The sequence below is a fragment of the Scyliorhinus torazame genome, chromosome 25 (genome assembly GCF_047496885.1).
Source record: "Scyliorhinus torazame isolate Kashiwa2021f chromosome 25, sScyTor2.1, whole genome shotgun sequence".
NCBI lineage: Eukaryota > Metazoa > Chordata > Chondrichthyes > Carcharhiniformes > Scyliorhinidae > Scyliorhinus > Scyliorhinus torazame.
In genome coordinates this window covers 7,579,413-7,594,912 of record NC_092731.1, presented here as the reverse complement: position 1 = coordinate 7,594,912, position 15,500 = coordinate 7,579,413, and the positions used below count along the sequence as shown (strand labels likewise).

Below are 15,500 nucleotides of genomic sequence, written 5' to 3'. Positions count from 1 at the left end.
GTTTCTCCAGCTCCGAGCTGCTGGCTCGCTCAACTGGAACAGTGAGGTTTGGCTGAGAGTTGAAAGGTGGATGGAGAGTGTGTGTGTGTGAGAGACGAAAGAGAGAGAGTGAGAGACCCAAAGGAGAAAAACAGTTTGGGCCAGTCTTCGTTTCCCCCCCCAAACTTTTACTGTTTTTTTTTCCTTCCGAGGAGGGATTGAGAGAGGTGGAGAGAGGCAGAAAGAGAGATTGAGAGTGAGAAAAAGAGAGATTGAGTGAGCGAGACAGAGGTTGGAAAGTGAGAGATTGAGAAATTGCGAGAGAAAAGGATTGTGAGAGAAAGAGAGAGAGATTGAGAGAGTGAGAGAGAGACAAAGCAAAAGAGAGGGAGCAAGAGAGGGATGGAGAGCAAAAGAGAGAGAATGTAAAAATGTGGCAGAAGGAGAGTGTGTGAGAGAGTGAGAGAGAGAGAAATTGAGAGAGACTGAGAGTGTGAGGGAGAAATTGAAAGAGTGAGAGAGAGATATTGAGTGACAGAGACTGAGACCCGGGGCAGCAGGGTAGCATTGTGGATTGCACAATTGCTTCACAGCTCCAGGGTCCTAGGTTCGATTCCGGCTTGGGTCACTGTCTGTGCGGAGTCTGCACATCCTCCCCGTGTGTGCGTGGGTTTCCTCCGGGTGCTCCGGTTTCCTCCCACAGTCCAAAGATGTGCAGGTTAGGTGGATTGGTCATTCTAAATTGCCCTTAGTGTCCAAAATTGCCCTTAGTGTTGGGTGGGGTTACTGGGTTATGGGGACAAAGGTGGAGGTGTGGTTCTTGGGTAGGGTGCTCGAGAGTGATATTGGAAGTGATTGAGAAAGTGTGAGAGAGATGTTGAGGGAGAGAGAGAGGGGTGAGCGAGAGCAAGTATGCGTGAGGGGAAAGAGAAGAAAGATTGAGAGAGAGATTGAGAGAGAGAGATGTTGAGAGAGAGTGAGAGTGTGAGAGAGATTGAGAGACGGAGAGAGAGAGATTCAAAAAGAGAGAGAGATTGAAAGAGCGGGAGAGAGCGAGTAATAAAGAGCGACTGTGTGTCAGGAAGAGAAAGATAGATTGAGAGAGTAAGAGACAGATTGAGAAGGTGAGAGAGAAAATGAAAGTGTGTGAGACAGCGATTGAGAGTGTGAGAGAGAGAGTGTGAGAGAGAGAGTGTGAGAGAGAGAGTGTGAGAGGGAGAGTGTGAGAGAGGGAGAGTGTGAGAGAGGGAGAGTGTGAGAGAGAGAGTGAGAGGGAGAGTGTGAGAGGGAGAGTGTGAGAGAGAGAGAGTGTGAGAGAGAGAGAGTGTGAGAGGGAGAGTGTGAGAGGGAGAGTGTGAGAGAGAGAGAGAGTGTGAGAGGGAGAGTGTGAGAGAGAGAGAGAGTGTGAGAGGGAGAGTGTGAGAGGGAGAGTGTGAGAGGGAGAGTGTGAGAGGGAGAGTGTGAGAGGGAGAGTGTGAGAGGGAGAGTGTGAGAGGGAGAGTGTGAGAGAGTGTGAGAGGGAGAGTGTGAGAGAGAGAGTGTGAGAGAGAGAGTGTGAGAGGGAGAGTGTGAGAGGGAGAGTGTGAGAGGGAGAGTGTGTGAGAGGGAGAGTGTGAGAGGGAGAGTGTGAGAGAGAGAGAGTGTGAGAGGGAGAGTGTGAGAGAGAGAGAGTGTGAGAGGGAGAGTGTGAGAGGGAGAGTGTGAGAGAGAGAGAGTGTGAGAGGGAGAGTGTGAGAGGGAGAGTGTGAGAGGGAGAGTGTGAGAGGGAGAGTGTGAGAGGGAGAGAGTGTGAGAGGGAGAGAGTGTGAGAGGGAGAGTGTGAGAGAGAGAGAGAGTGTGTGAGAGAGAGAGAGTGTGAGAGAGAGAGTGTGAGAGGGAGAGTGTGAGAGGGAGAGTGTGAGGGGGAGAGTGTGAGGGGGAGAGAGGGAGAGTGTGAGAGGGAGAGCGCGAGTCTGGACCAGTATTCTCATTTCCCCATTTTGCTGTAATTTCCTCCTGAGGAGAGTGTGTGAGAGAGACAGAACGGGAAAGAGTGAGAGAGAGAGAGAGAATATTGAGAGAATGAAAGAGAGTGGGAGAAAGTGTGTGAGAGCGAAAGATTGAGAGTCAGAGAGATAGAGAGCGAGAGAGAGCAAACGTGAGTGAGAGAGAGATAGAGGGACAGAGCGATAGAGAGTGAGAGTGTGAGATGGAGAGATTGAGAAAATGAGTCAGAGAATGAGAGAGTGTGAGAAATTGAGTGGGTGCGAGAGAGATTGTGAGATAGAGAGATTGAGAGAGTGAGAGAGCAAGATTGAAAGAGTGTGTGAGAGAGTGAGAGAGATTGAGAGAGAGCGCGAGGGAGATTGGGAGCAAGTGAGAGAGAATGTAAGAATGTGAGAGAAAGAGTGAGAGAGTGTGAGAGAGAGAGAGAGTGTGTGTGAGAGAGAGAGATAGAAGTTGCGGGAGAGGGTTGAGAGTAAAACTGAGAAAGTATGAGGGAGAGATTGAGAGAGAGAGGGCGAGAGATAGAAAGCGAGAGAGAGAGAGAAATTGAGAGAGACAGATTGAGAGAATGAGGGAGACAGATTGAAAGAGAGAGAGTGAGAAACAGTGATTGAGTGAGAAAGAGACTGAGAGAGGTCGAGAGTGAGAGAATGTGTGCGAGAGCGCATGAGAGAGAATATGAGAGAGCGGGAGAGAGAATGTGAGAGAGAGACTGAAAGAGTGAGAGAGAGAGAGTGTGAGAGAGAGGTGTTCTGAGAGAGAATGACGAGAATCCCGCTGCCGGCGAGGTCGCTCCGCCCAGGAACACGTGGCTGGGGAACAGGAGAATCCCGCTGCCGGCGATGTCGCTCCGTCCAGGAACACGCGGCTGGGGAACAGGAGAATCCCGCTGCCGGCGAGGTCGCTCAGCCCAGGAACACGCGGCTGGCGGAGCGGAGAATCCCGCTGCCGGCGAGGTCGCTCAGCCCAGGAACACGCGGCTGGGGAACAGGAGAATCCCGCTGCCGGCGAGGTCGCTCCGTCCAGGAACACGCGGCTGGGGAACAGGAGAATCCCGCTGCCGGCGAGGTCGCTCCGTCCAGGAACACGCGGCAGGCGGAGCGGAGAATCCCGCTGCCGGCGAGGTCGCTCGGCCCAGGAACACGCGGCTGGGGAACAGGAGAATCCCGCTGCCGGCGAGGTCGCTCCGTCCAGGAACACGCGGCAGGCGGAGCGGAGAATCCCGCTGCCGGCGAGGTCGCTCGGCCCAGGAACACGCGGCTGGCGGAGCGGAGAATCCCGCTGTCGGCGAGGTCGCTCAGCCCAGGAACACGCGGCTGGCGGAGCGGAGAATCCCGCTGCCGGCGAGGTCGCTCCGCCCAGGAACACGCGGCTGAGGAACAGGAGATTCCCGCTGCCGGCGAGGTCGCTCCGCCCAGGAACACGCGGCTGGGGAACAGGAGAATCCCACTGCCGGCGAGGTCGCTCCGCCCAGGAACACGCGGCTGGGGAACAGGAAAATCCCGCTGCCGGCGAGGTCGCTCCGCCCAGGAACACGCGGCTGAGGAACAGGAGAATCCCGCTGCCGGCGAGGTCGCTCCGCCCAGGAACACGCGGCTGAGGAACAGGAAAATCCCGCTGCCGGCGAGGTCGCTCCGCCCAGGAACACGCGGCTGGGGAACAGGAGAATCCCGCTGCCGGCGAGGTCGCTCCGCCCAGGAACACGCGGCTGGGGAACAGGAGAATCCCGCTGCCGGCGAGGTCGCTCCGCCCAGGAACACGCGGCTGGGGGAGCGGAGAATCCCGCTGCCGGCGAGGTCGCTCCGCCCAGGAACACGCGGCTGGGGAACAGGAGAATCCCGTTGCCGGCGAGGTCGCTCCGTCCAGGAACACGCGGCAGGCGGAGCGGAGAATCACGCTGCCGGCGAGGTCGCTCCGTCCAGGAACACGCGGCTGGGGAACAGGAGTTTCCCGCTGCCGGCGAGGTCGCTCCGCCCAGGAACACGCGGCTGGGGAACAGGAGATTCCCGCTGCCGGCGAGGTCGCTCCGCCCAGGAACAAGCGGCTGGGGGAGCGGAGAATCCCGCTGCCGGCGAGGTCGCTCCGCCCAGGAACACGCGGCTGGGGAACAGGAGAATCCCGCTGCCGGCGAGGTCGCTCCGTCCAGGAACACGCGGCTGGGGAACAGCAGAATCCCGCTGCCGGCGAGGTCGCTCCGCCCAGGAACACGCGGCTGGGGAACAGGAAAATCCCGCTGCCGGTGAGGTCGCTCCGCCCAGGAACACGCGGCTGGGGAACAGGAGAATCCCGCTGCCGGCGAGGTCGATCCGTCCAGGAACACGCGGCTGGCGGAGCGGAGAATCCCGCTGTCGGCGAGGTCGCTCGGCCCAGGAACACGCGGCTGGGGAACAGGAGAATCCCGCTGCCGGCGAGTTCGCTCCGCCCAGGAACACGCGGCTGGGGGACAGGAGAATCCCGCTGCCGGCGAGGTCGCTCCGTCCAGGAACACGCGGCCGGCGGAGCGGAGAATCCCGCTGCCGGCGAGGTCGCTCCGCCCAGGAACACGCGGCTAACAGGAGAATCCCGCTGCCGGCGAGGTCGCTCCGGCCAGGAACACGCGGCTGGGGAACAGGAGAATCCCGCTGCCGGCGAGGTCGCTCCGGCCAGGAACACGCGGCTGGGGAACAGGAGAATCCAGCTGCCGGCGAAGTCGCTCCGCCCAGGAACACGCGGCTGGGGAACAGGAGAATCCCGCTGCCGGCGAGGTCGCTCCACCCAGGAACACGCGGCTGGCGGAGCGGAGAATCCCGCTGCCGGCGAGGTCGCTCCGTCCAGGAACACGCGGCTGGCGGAGCGGAGAATCCCGCTGCCGGCGAGGTCGCTCCGTCCAGGAACACGCGGCAGGCGGAGCGGAGAATCCCGCTGCCGGCGAGGTCGCTCCATCCAGGAACACGCGGCTGGGGAACAGGAGAATCCCGATGCCGGCGAGGTCGCTCCGTCCAGGAACACGCGGCTGGGGAACAGGAGACTCCCGCTGCCGGCGAGGTCGCTCCATCCAGGAACACGCGGCTGGGGAACAGGAGAATCCCGATGCCGGCGAGGTCGCTCCATCCAGGAACACGCGGTTGGCGGAGCGGAGAATCCCGCTGCTGGCGAGGTCGCTCCGCCCAGGAACACGCGGCTAACAGGAGAATCCCGCTGCCGGCGAGGTCGCTCCGCCCAGGAACACGCGGCTGGCGGAGCGGAGAATCCCGCTGCAGGCGAGGTCGCTCAGCCCAGGAACACGCGGCTGGCGGAGCGGAGAATCCCGCTGCAGGCGAGGTCGCTCGGCCCAGGAACACGCGGCTGGGGAACAGGAGACTCCCGCTGCCGGCGAGGTCGCTCCGCCCAGGAACACGCGGCTGGCGGAGCGGAGAATCCCGCTGCAGGCGAGGTCGCTCAGCCCAGGAACACGCGGCTGGCGGAGCGGAGAATCCCGCTGCCGGCGAGGTCGCTCGGCCCAGGAACACGCGGCTGGGGAACAGGAGAATCTCGCTGCCGGCGAGGTCGATCCGCCCAGGAACACGCGGTTGGCGGAGCGGAGAATCCCGCTGCCGGCGAGGTCGCTCCGTCCAGGAACACGGGCTGGCGGAGCGGAGAATCCCGCTGCCGGCGAGGTCACTCCACCCAGGAACACGCGGCTGGGGAACAGGAGATTCCCGCTGCGGCGAGGTCACTCCGCCCAGGAACACGCGGCTGGGGAACAGGAGAATCCCGCTGCCGGCGAGGTCGCTCTGCCCAGGAACACGCGGCTGCCGGAGCGGAGAATCCCGCTGCCGGCGAGGTCACTCCGCCCAGGAACACGCGGCTGGGGGAGCGGAGAATCCCGCTGCCGGCGAGGTCGCTCCGTCCAGGGACACGCGGCTGGGGAACAGGAGAATCCCGCTGCCGGCGAGGTCGCTCTGCCCAGGAACACGCGGCTGCCGGAGCGGAGAATCCCGCTGCCGGCGAGGTCGCTCCGTCCAGGAACACGCGGCTGGGGGAGCGGAGAATCCCGCTGCCGGCGAGGTCGCTCCATCCAGGAACACGCGGCTAACAGGAGAATCCCGCTGCCGGCGAGGTCGCTCCGCCCAGGAACACGCGGCTAACAGGAGAATCCCGCTCTTGGCGAGGTCGCTCCGCCCAGGAACACGCGGCTAACAGGAGAATCCCGCTGCCGGCGAGGTCTATCCGGCCAGGAACACGCGGCTGGGGAACAGGAGAATCCCGCTGCCGGCGAGGTCGCTCCGCCCAGGAACACGCGGCTGGCGGAGCGGAGAATCCCGCTGCCGGCGAGGTCACTCCGCCCAGGAACACGCGGCTGGGGAACAGGAGAATCCCGCTGCCGGCGAGGTCGCTCCGTCCAGGAACACGCGGCTGGCGGAGCGGAGAATCCCGCTGCTGGCGAGGTCGCTCCGTCCAGGAACACGCGGCAGGCGGAGCGGAGAATCCCGCTGCCGGCGAGGTCGCTCCATCCAGGAACACGCGGCTAACAGGAGAATCCCGCTCTCGGCGAGGTCGCTCCGCCCAGGAACACGCGGCTGGCGGAGCGGAGAATCCCGCTGCCGGCGAGGTCGCTCCATCCAGGAACACGCGGCTAACAGGAGAATCCCGCTGTCGGCGAGGTCGCTCCGTCCAGGAACACGCGGCTGGGGAACAGGAGAATCCCGCTGCCGGCGAAGTCGCTCCGTCCAGGAACACGCGGCTGGGGAACAGGAGAATCCCGCTGCCGGCGAGTTCGCTCCGCCCAGGAACACGCGGCTGGGGAACAGGAGAATCCCGCTGCCGGCGAGGTCGCTCCACCCAGGAACACGCGGCTGGGGAACAGGAGAATCCCGCTGCTGGCGAGGTCGCTCCGCCCAGGAACACGCGGCTGGGGAACAGGAGAATCCCGCTGCCGGCGAGGTCGCTCCGTCCAGGAACACGCGGCTGGGGAACAGGAGAATCCCGCTGCCGGCGAGGTCGCTCCGTCCAGGAACACGCGGCTGGGGAACAGGAGAATCCCGCTGCCGGCGAGGTCGCTCCGCCCAGGAACAAGCGGCTGGGGGAGCGGAGAATCCCGCTGCCGGCGAGGTCGCTCCGCCCAGGAACACGCGGCTGGGGAACAGGAGAATCCCGCTGCCGGCGAGGTCGCTCCGTCCAGGAACACGCGGCTGGGGAACAGGAGAATCCCGCTGCTGGCGAGGTCGCTCGGCCCAGGAACACGCGGCTGGGGAACAGGAGAATCCCGCTGCCGGCGAGTTCGCTCCGCCCAGGAACACGCGGCTGCCGGAGCGGTGAATTCCGCTGCCGGCGAGGTCGCTCCGCCCAGGAACACGCGGCTGGCGGAGCGGAGAATCCCGCTGCAGGCGAGGTCGCTCGGCCCAGGAACACGCGGCTGGCGGAGCGGAGAATCCCGCTGCCGGCGAGGTCGCTCCGTCCAGGAACACGCGGCTGGGGAACAGGAGATTCCCGCTGCCGGCGAGGTCGCTCCGCCCAGGAACACGCGGTTGGCGGAGCGGAGAATCCCGCTGCCGGCGAGGTCGCTCCGCCCAGGAACACGCAGCTGGGGATCAGGAGAATCCCGCTGCCGGCGAGGTCGCTCCGTCCAGGAACACGCGGCAGGCGGAGCGGAGAATCCCGCTGCCGGCGAGGTCGCTCCGCCCAGGAACACGCGGCTGGGGAACAGGAGAATCCCGCTGCCGGCGAGGTCGCTCCGCCCAGGAACACGCGGCTGGCGGAGCGGAGAATCCCGCTGCCGGCGAGGTCGCTCCGCCCAGGAACACGCGGCTGAGGAACAGGAGAATCCCGCTGCCGGTGAGGTCGCTCCGCCCAGGAACCCGCGAAGCGGAGAATCCCTCCCCACATCTTTGACCAACAGAGGAGATTAAAGTAGGTTAATGTGGATTTGCAGTGACGTTCGAGATCATTGGGAGGTAAATGAATGGAGCACAGCAGCCGGCAGTCAGAGGGAATGGCCACGGACATGATTAAAGAGTCGGAGTAACTTTCATCGTACTCCAGACATGTGGACTGAGCTGAAAATAACGGGATCGGCCAGAGGGAGGGGACATTTCCTTGGGCTATTTTTGACTGAATTTACTGACTCATTCATCATCACAAATGACATCTAATTACACAGGGCCTTCGGTCGATCTGTTCCGGGCTCGCGTTCCTGCTCCATGCCAGCCTCCTTCCTGTCCCGCTTCGTCTGTCCCCATCACCAAATCCTTCTAATTCCTCCCTCCCCCATGTGTGTATCCAGCTTCCCCATTAAATGTCTCGACACTATTCATCTCAACCACTCCCTGCGGGAGCGAGTCCCACATTCTCCCCACTCCCTGTGGGAGCGAGTCCCACATTCTCCCCACTCCCCGTGGGAGCGAGTCCCACATTCTCCCCACTCCCCGTGGGAGCGAGTCCCACATTCTCCCCACTCCCTGTGGGAGTGAGTCCCACATTCTCCCCACTCCCCGTGGGAGCGAGTCCCACATTCTCCCCACTCCCTGTGGGAGCGAGTCCCACATTCTCCCCACTCCCTGTGGGAGCGAGTCCCACATTCTCCCCACTCCCCGTGGGAGCGAGTCCCACATTCTCCCCACTCCCTGTCGGAGCGAGTCCCACATTCTCCTCACACCCCGTGGAAGCGAGTTCCACATTATCCCCACTCTCCGTGGGAGCGGGTCCCACATTCTCCCCACTCCCTGTGGGAGCGAGTCCCACATTCTCCCCACTCCCAGTGGGAGCGAGTCCCACATTCTCCTGACTCCCCGTGGGAGCGAGTTCCACATTCTCCCCACTCCCTGTGGGAGCGAGTCCCACATTCTCCCCACTCCCCGTGGGAGCGAGTCCCACATTCTCCCCACTCCCTGTGGGAGTGAGTCCCACATTCTCCCCACTCCCAGTGGGAGCGAGTCCCACATTCTCCCCGCTGCCTGTGGGAGCGAGTCCCACATTCTCCCCATTCCCCGTGGGAGCGAGTCCCACATTCTCCCCATTCCCTGGGCGAAATTCTCCCCAAACGGCGCGATGTCCGCCGACTGGCGCCCAAAACGGCGCCAATCAGACGGGCATCGCGCCGGCCCAAAGGTGCGGAATGCTCTGAATCTTTGGGGGCCGAGCCCCAACATTGAGGGGCTACGCCGATGCCGGAGGGATTTCCGCCCCGCCAGCTGGCGGAAACGGCGTTTGTTGCCCCGCCAGCTGGCGCGGAAATGACATGTCGGGGCGGCGCATGCGCGGCAGCGGCCGCTGACAGTTTCCCACGCATGTGCAGTGGGGAGAGTCTCTTCCGCCTCCGCCATGGTGGAGACCGTTGCGGAGGAGGAAGGGAAAGAGTGACCCCACGGCACAGGCCCGCCCACAGATCGATGGGCCCCGATCACGGGCCAGGCCACCGAGGGGGCACCCCCCGGGGTCAGATCGCCCCGCGACCCCCCCAGGAACCAGGAGCCCGCCCATGCCACCTTGTCCCGCCGGTAAATAGGTACTCTAATCCACGCCGGCGGGACAGGCAATTTCTGGGCGGGTCTTTGGCCCATCCGGGCCTGGAGAATCGAGCGGGGGGGCCCGTCAACCGGCGCGGCCCGATTCCCGCCCCCGCCGAATATCCGGTACCGGAGACTTCGGCAACTGGCGGGGGCGGGATTCACGGCGGCAAACGGCCATTCTCCGACCCGCTGGGGGGTCGGAGAATGACGTCCCCTGTGGGAGTGAGTCCCACATTCTCCCCATTCCCTATGGGAGCAAGTCCCACATTCTCCCCATTCCTTGTGGGAGCGAGTCCCACATTCCCCCCACTCCTTGTGGGAGCGAGTCCCACATTCTCCCCACTCCCTGTGAGAGCGAGTTCCACATTCTCCCCACTCCCTGTGAGAGCGAGTTCCACATTCTCCCCACTCCCTGTGAGAGCGAGTTCCACATTCTCCCCACTCCGTGTGGGAGCGAGTCCCACATTCCCCCCACTCCTTGTGGGAGCGAGTCCCACATTCTCCCCACTCGCTGTGGGATCCAGTTCCACATTCTCCCCACTCCCTGTAGTAGCGAGTCCCACATTCTCCCCACTCCCCGTGGGAGTGAGTCCCACATTCTCCCCATTCCCTATGGGAGCAAGTCCCACATTCTCCCCATTCCTTGTGGGAGCGAGTCCCACATTCTCCCCACTCGCTGTGGGATCCAGTTCCATATTCTCCCCACTCCCTGTGAGAGCGAGTTCCACATTCTCCCCACTCCCTGTGAGAGCGAGTTCCACATCCTCCCCACTCCCTGTGAGAGCGAGTTCCACATCCTCCCCACTCCCCGTGGGAGCGAGTTCCACATCCTCCCCACTCCCTGTGAGAGCGAGTTCCACATCCTCCCCACTCCCCGTGGGAGCGAGTTCCACATCCTCCCCACTCCCCATGGGAGCGAGTCCCACATTCTCCCCACTCCCTGTGAGAGCAAGTTCCACATTCTCCCCACTCCGTGTGGGAGCGAGTCCCACATTCTCCCCACTCCCTGTGGGATCCAGTTCCACATTCTCCCCACTCTCTGGGTAAAGAGGTTTCTCCTGAATTCCCCACTGGGTTTATTAGTGGCTTTCGCATGTTGCTGGCCCCTGGGACACTTCAGTGTGGCGGTGTGGACTTGGGTAGGGGGCTCTTTCAGAGGGCTGTGTGGACTCGATGGGCTGAATGGCCTCCTTCTGCCCTATAAATTTGATGACCATCGTCACGTCGGCTCTATCAAACCCTTTCACAATGTTAGAATACTTGTATCTTGTCTCCCCCCCCGCACCCATCCCCCACCCCACCTCCCTTTCCTACTTCTGTTTAGTAACATTCTCAGGTTTTCCCGAGAGTTAGCAGCCCCACATCTCGGCGATTGCTTTTAGTAAACTCTTTTTTTCTTTGCGCCTTCACCATTTCCTCGACATCCTGCGAAATGGGGGCCAGAATGGGGCGCGTTGCCCCGAGCGTGGTCAGAACCCGGCTCCGTGTCTCTGGAACGCTGCTTTCCAATTCTATTCGCTCCGGGTTGAACTCTGGGATGTTTGCAAACTTCCCCTTCGCTGAGGTCCCTCGTGTTTACGAAGTGGAGCTGAAATTCCTCCGGGCCCGGCTCCTTCAGTTTGATCTGAATGTCCATTGGCTTTCCTGAGCCCCAGCCCTCAAGCACAGTTAGAATCCTTCTCAATAACCTGTCTGCTTTTGACTCTTAAACTAGTCCACGTTAAGATTAATGCTGTTCTCCATTGGCAAGTGGTCAAAATCCACCATTCCTTTCCGCCCCCATGCCCCCCCCCCCGCCTCAGGCTGGCAAAAGCCCAGAGTTCCAGCAGAGCGTAGCCTCTATAACTCTGTCAGCGGCGCATTTGCAAGTCCATATAACTGTGGAGTTAATTCATCATCCTTACAGACTGTGACAAAATGTTTTCCTTCACCAGGCACTCAGCATGTTCAGACTTTACACTTCTGCAATGTTTGATGCAATCTAAGACCCAGCCTGCAGAGGTTCCAGCTCTGTTGTGGTACAGCGTTACCTCATGTCTGACCCTCTCGCTGGGCGTCTGGAAAAAAGATTACCGCCTACCCGCCTCGCCAGGAGCTCTGTCGCAGGCCAGCGCCAGCCTGAGCAGGCCAGGCTGCCTTCCTGTTGGCGAGGCGACTCCTGAACAAGAGTGAGTAGGGATGAGGGATTACGAGGAACGAGGTGTTGAGGGAGCAGCGGGTGGAAGCTGGGACAAAGGGAAGGTCGCTATCAACCTAAAACGGAGCAAGGAAGATCAGGGATACCATAAGTGGATTTTCTGAGACTCTGGAACTAGTGGAACGTGTCAAGAATGGAGAGATGGGGCGATGGAGTATTGGGGCGATTTAGTAATGGAGCAATTGGGTAATGGAGAGATGGGGCGATGGAGTATTGGGGCACTTTAGTAATGGGGCAATTGGGTAATGGAGTGATGGGGCAATGGAGTATTGGGGCGATTTAGTAATGGGGCAATTGGGTAATGGAGAGATGGGGCGATGGAGTATTGGGGCGATTTAGTAATGGGGCAATTGGGTAATGGAGAGATGGGGCAATGGAGTATTGGGGCGATTTAGTAATGGGGCAATTGGGTAAAGGAGTGATGGGGCGATGGAGTATTGGGGCGATTTAGTAATGGGGCAATTGGGTAATGGAGTGATGGGGCGATGGAGTATTGGGGTGATTTAGTAATGGGGCAATTGGGTAAAGGAGAGATGGGGCGATGGAGTATTGGGGCGATTTAGTAATGGGGCAATTGGGTAAAGGAGAGATGGGGCGATGGAGTATTGGGGCGATTTAGTAATGGGGCAATTGGGTAAAGGAGTGATGGGGCGATGGAGTATTGGGGTGATTTAGTAATGGGGCAATTGGGTAAAGGAGAGATGGGGCGATGGAGTATTGGGGCGATTTAGTAATGGGGCAATTGGGTAATGGAGTGATGGGGCGATGGAGTATTGGGGCGATTTAGTAATGGGGCAATTGGGTAAAGGAGAGATGGGGCGATGGAGTATTGGGGCGATTTAGTAATGGGGCAATTGGGTAAAGGAGTGATGGGGCGATGGAGTATTGGGGCGATTTAGTAATGGGGCAATTGGGTAAAGGAGAGATGGGGCGATGGAGTATTGGGGCGATTTAGTAATGGGGCAATTGGGTAAAGGAGAGATGGGGCGATGGAGTATTGGGGCGATTTAGTAATGGGGCAATTGGGTAAAGGAGTGATGGGGCGATGGAGTATTGGGGTGATTTAGTAATGGGGCAATTGGGTAAAGGAGAGATGGGGCGATGGAGTATTGGGGCGATTTAGTAATGGGGCAATTGGGTAATGGAGTGATGGGGCGATGGAGTATTGGGGCGATTTAGTAATGGGGCAATTGGGTAAAGGAGAGATGGGGCGATGGAGTATTGGGGCGATTTAGTAATGGGGCAATTGGGTAAAGGAGTGATGGGGCGATGGAGTATTGGGGCGATTTAGTAATGGGGCAATTGGGTAAAGGAGAGATGGGGCGATGGAGTATTGGGGCGATTTAGTAATGGGGCAATTGGGTAAAGGAGAGATGGGGCGATGGAGTATTGGGGCGATTTAGTAATGGGGCAATTGGGTAATAGAGTGAAGGGGCAATTGGGTAATGGGCTGTTGGGGTAATGTGGCGATGAGGTAAGGGAGCGATTGGGAATGGGGTGATGGGGCAATGGGTTGATGGGGTAATGGGGCAATTGTGTATTGGGGTAATGGCCGATTGGGTGATGAGACAATGGAGTGATGGGGCAATGGGGTAATGGCCGATTGGGTGGTGGGGTAATGGGGAGATGGGGATGGGTCAATGGGCGATTGGCTATTGGGGTGGTGGGGCAAATGGGTAATGGGGTAATGGCCGATTGGGTGGTGGGGTGATGGGGAGATGGAGTATTGGGGCGATTTAGTAATGGGGCAATTGGGTAATGGAGTGATGGGGCGATTGGTTAATGGGGCAATGGGGTGATTGGGTAAGGGGACGATCTAGTAGTGGGGCAATTGGGTAATGGAGTGATGGGGCAATGGAGTATTGGGGCGATTTAGTAATGGGGCAATTGGGTAATGGAGTGATGGGGCAATGGAGTATTGGGGCGATTTAGTAATGGGGCAATTGGGTAATGGAGTGATGGGGCAATGGAGTATTGGGGCGATTTAGTAATGGGGCAATTGGGTAATGGAGAGATGGGGCGATGGAGTATTGGGGCGATTTAGTAATGGGGCAATTGGGTAAAGGAGAGATGGGGCGATGGAGTATTGGGGCGATTTAGTAATGGGGCAATTGGGTAATGGAGTGATGGGGCGATGGAGTATTGGGGCGATTTAGTAATGGGGCAATTGGGTAATGGAGAGATGGGGCGATGGAGTATTGGGGCGATTTAGTAATGGGGCAATTGGGTAATGGAGAGATGGGGCGATGGAGTATTGAGTCGATTTAGTAATGGGGCAATTGGGTAATGGAGTGATGGGGCGATGGAGTATTGGGGCGATTTAGTAATGGGGCAATTGGGTAATGGAGTGATGGGGCGATTGGTTAATGGGGCAATGGGGTGATTGGGTAAGGGGGCTATTTAGTAGTGGGTCAATTGGGTAATGGAGTGAAGGGGCAATTGGGTAATGGGCCATTGGGGTAATGTGGTGATGAGGTAAGGGAGCGATTGGGAATGGGGCGATGGGGCAATGGGTTGATGAGGTAATGGGGCAATTGTGTATTGGGGTAATGGGGCAATTGTGTATTGGGGTAATGGCCGATTGGGTGGTGGGGTGATGGGGAGATGGGGAATGGGGCAATGGGCGATGGGCTATTGGGGTGATGGGGCAAATGGGTAATGGGGCAATGGGCCGATTGGGTGGTGGGTTGATGGAGTGATGGGACTGTAACTGAGCATTCTGCTCACTGAGCTATCTGTTAGTGAGAGCACAACTGTTTATCGGCCCGTCTAATTCTCACCCATTTTCCCACACTCACCATCCTGACTTGGAAATATATCGGACGATCCTTCACTCCCTCCCTTACAGCACTCTGGGTGTATTTCGCTGCAACTGGGATTATTTCAATATTGATGCACAGACAGAGTTTGAAATGACAGAGGGGCGGAGCTGCCATCCCATCGACCATGGCGACCATGGTTCCCCCGCACCTCCCCCGCTCCAAGGTACCCACCTGTTGAACTGGTAAATATCTTCGATGTTACAGAATAAGGTGTTCACTTCATCTGGTTTCAGAGGTAATTCTTCACAGTCGATTATACAGCCCAGATAGTCCTGCAGACACAACAGTGACTGGGTGAGTGACACCATTTATGTTGTAACGAAACAAACAGAAGGTGACGTAACACATGCAATGGTGACTCTGAGTGTAGCAGCCTCTATACTAACGTATCAAAGAACAAAGAAAAGTACAGCACAGGAACAGGCCCTTCGGCCCTCCAAGCCTGTGCCGACCATGCTGCCCGTCTAAACTAAAATCTTCTACACTTCCTGGGTCCGTATCCCTCTATTCCCATCCTATTCATGCATTTGTCAAGGTGCCCCTTAAATGTCACTATCGTCCCTGCTTCCACCACCTCCTCCGGTAGCGAGTTCCAGGCACCCACTACCCTCTGTGTAAAAAAATTAGAGGAGACATACATCTCCTCTAAACCTTGCCCCTCGCTCCTTAAACCTATGTGCCCTAGTAATTGACCCCTCTACCCTGGGGAAAAGCCTCTGACCATCCACTCTGTCTATGCCCCTCATAATTTTGTAGACCTCTATCAGGTCTCCCCTCAACCTCCGTCGTTCCAGTGAGAACAAACCGAGTTTATTCAACCTCTCCTCATAGCTAATGCCCTCCATACCAGGCAACATCCTGGTAAATCTCTTCTGCACCCTCTCTAAAGCCTCCACATCCTTCTGGTAGTGTGGCGACCAGAATTGAACACTATACTCCAAGTGTGGCCGAACTCAGGTTCTATACAGCTGCAACATGACTTGCCAATTCTTATACTCAATGCCCCGGCCAATGAAGGCAAGCATGCCGTATGCCTTCTTGACTACATAT

General features: G+C 58.9%; 1 protein-coding gene across 4 annotated transcripts in view; it reads right to left on the bottom strand.

Moving 5' to 3' along the window:
* LOC140402281 (uncharacterized) overlaps window positions 1-15,500 on the bottom strand; it is a 285,684-nt gene that overhangs the window by 148,234 nt on the left and 121,950 nt on the right. For all 4 annotated transcript variants that reach the window (XM_072489930.1, XM_072489929.1, XM_072489931.1 and 1 more), the window contains one exon: window positions 14,622-14,722. In XM_072489930.1, the coding sequence (XP_072346031.1) occupies window positions 14,622-14,722 (101 nt within the window). The remainder of the gene's footprint in view (window positions 1-14,621; window positions 14,723-15,500) is intronic.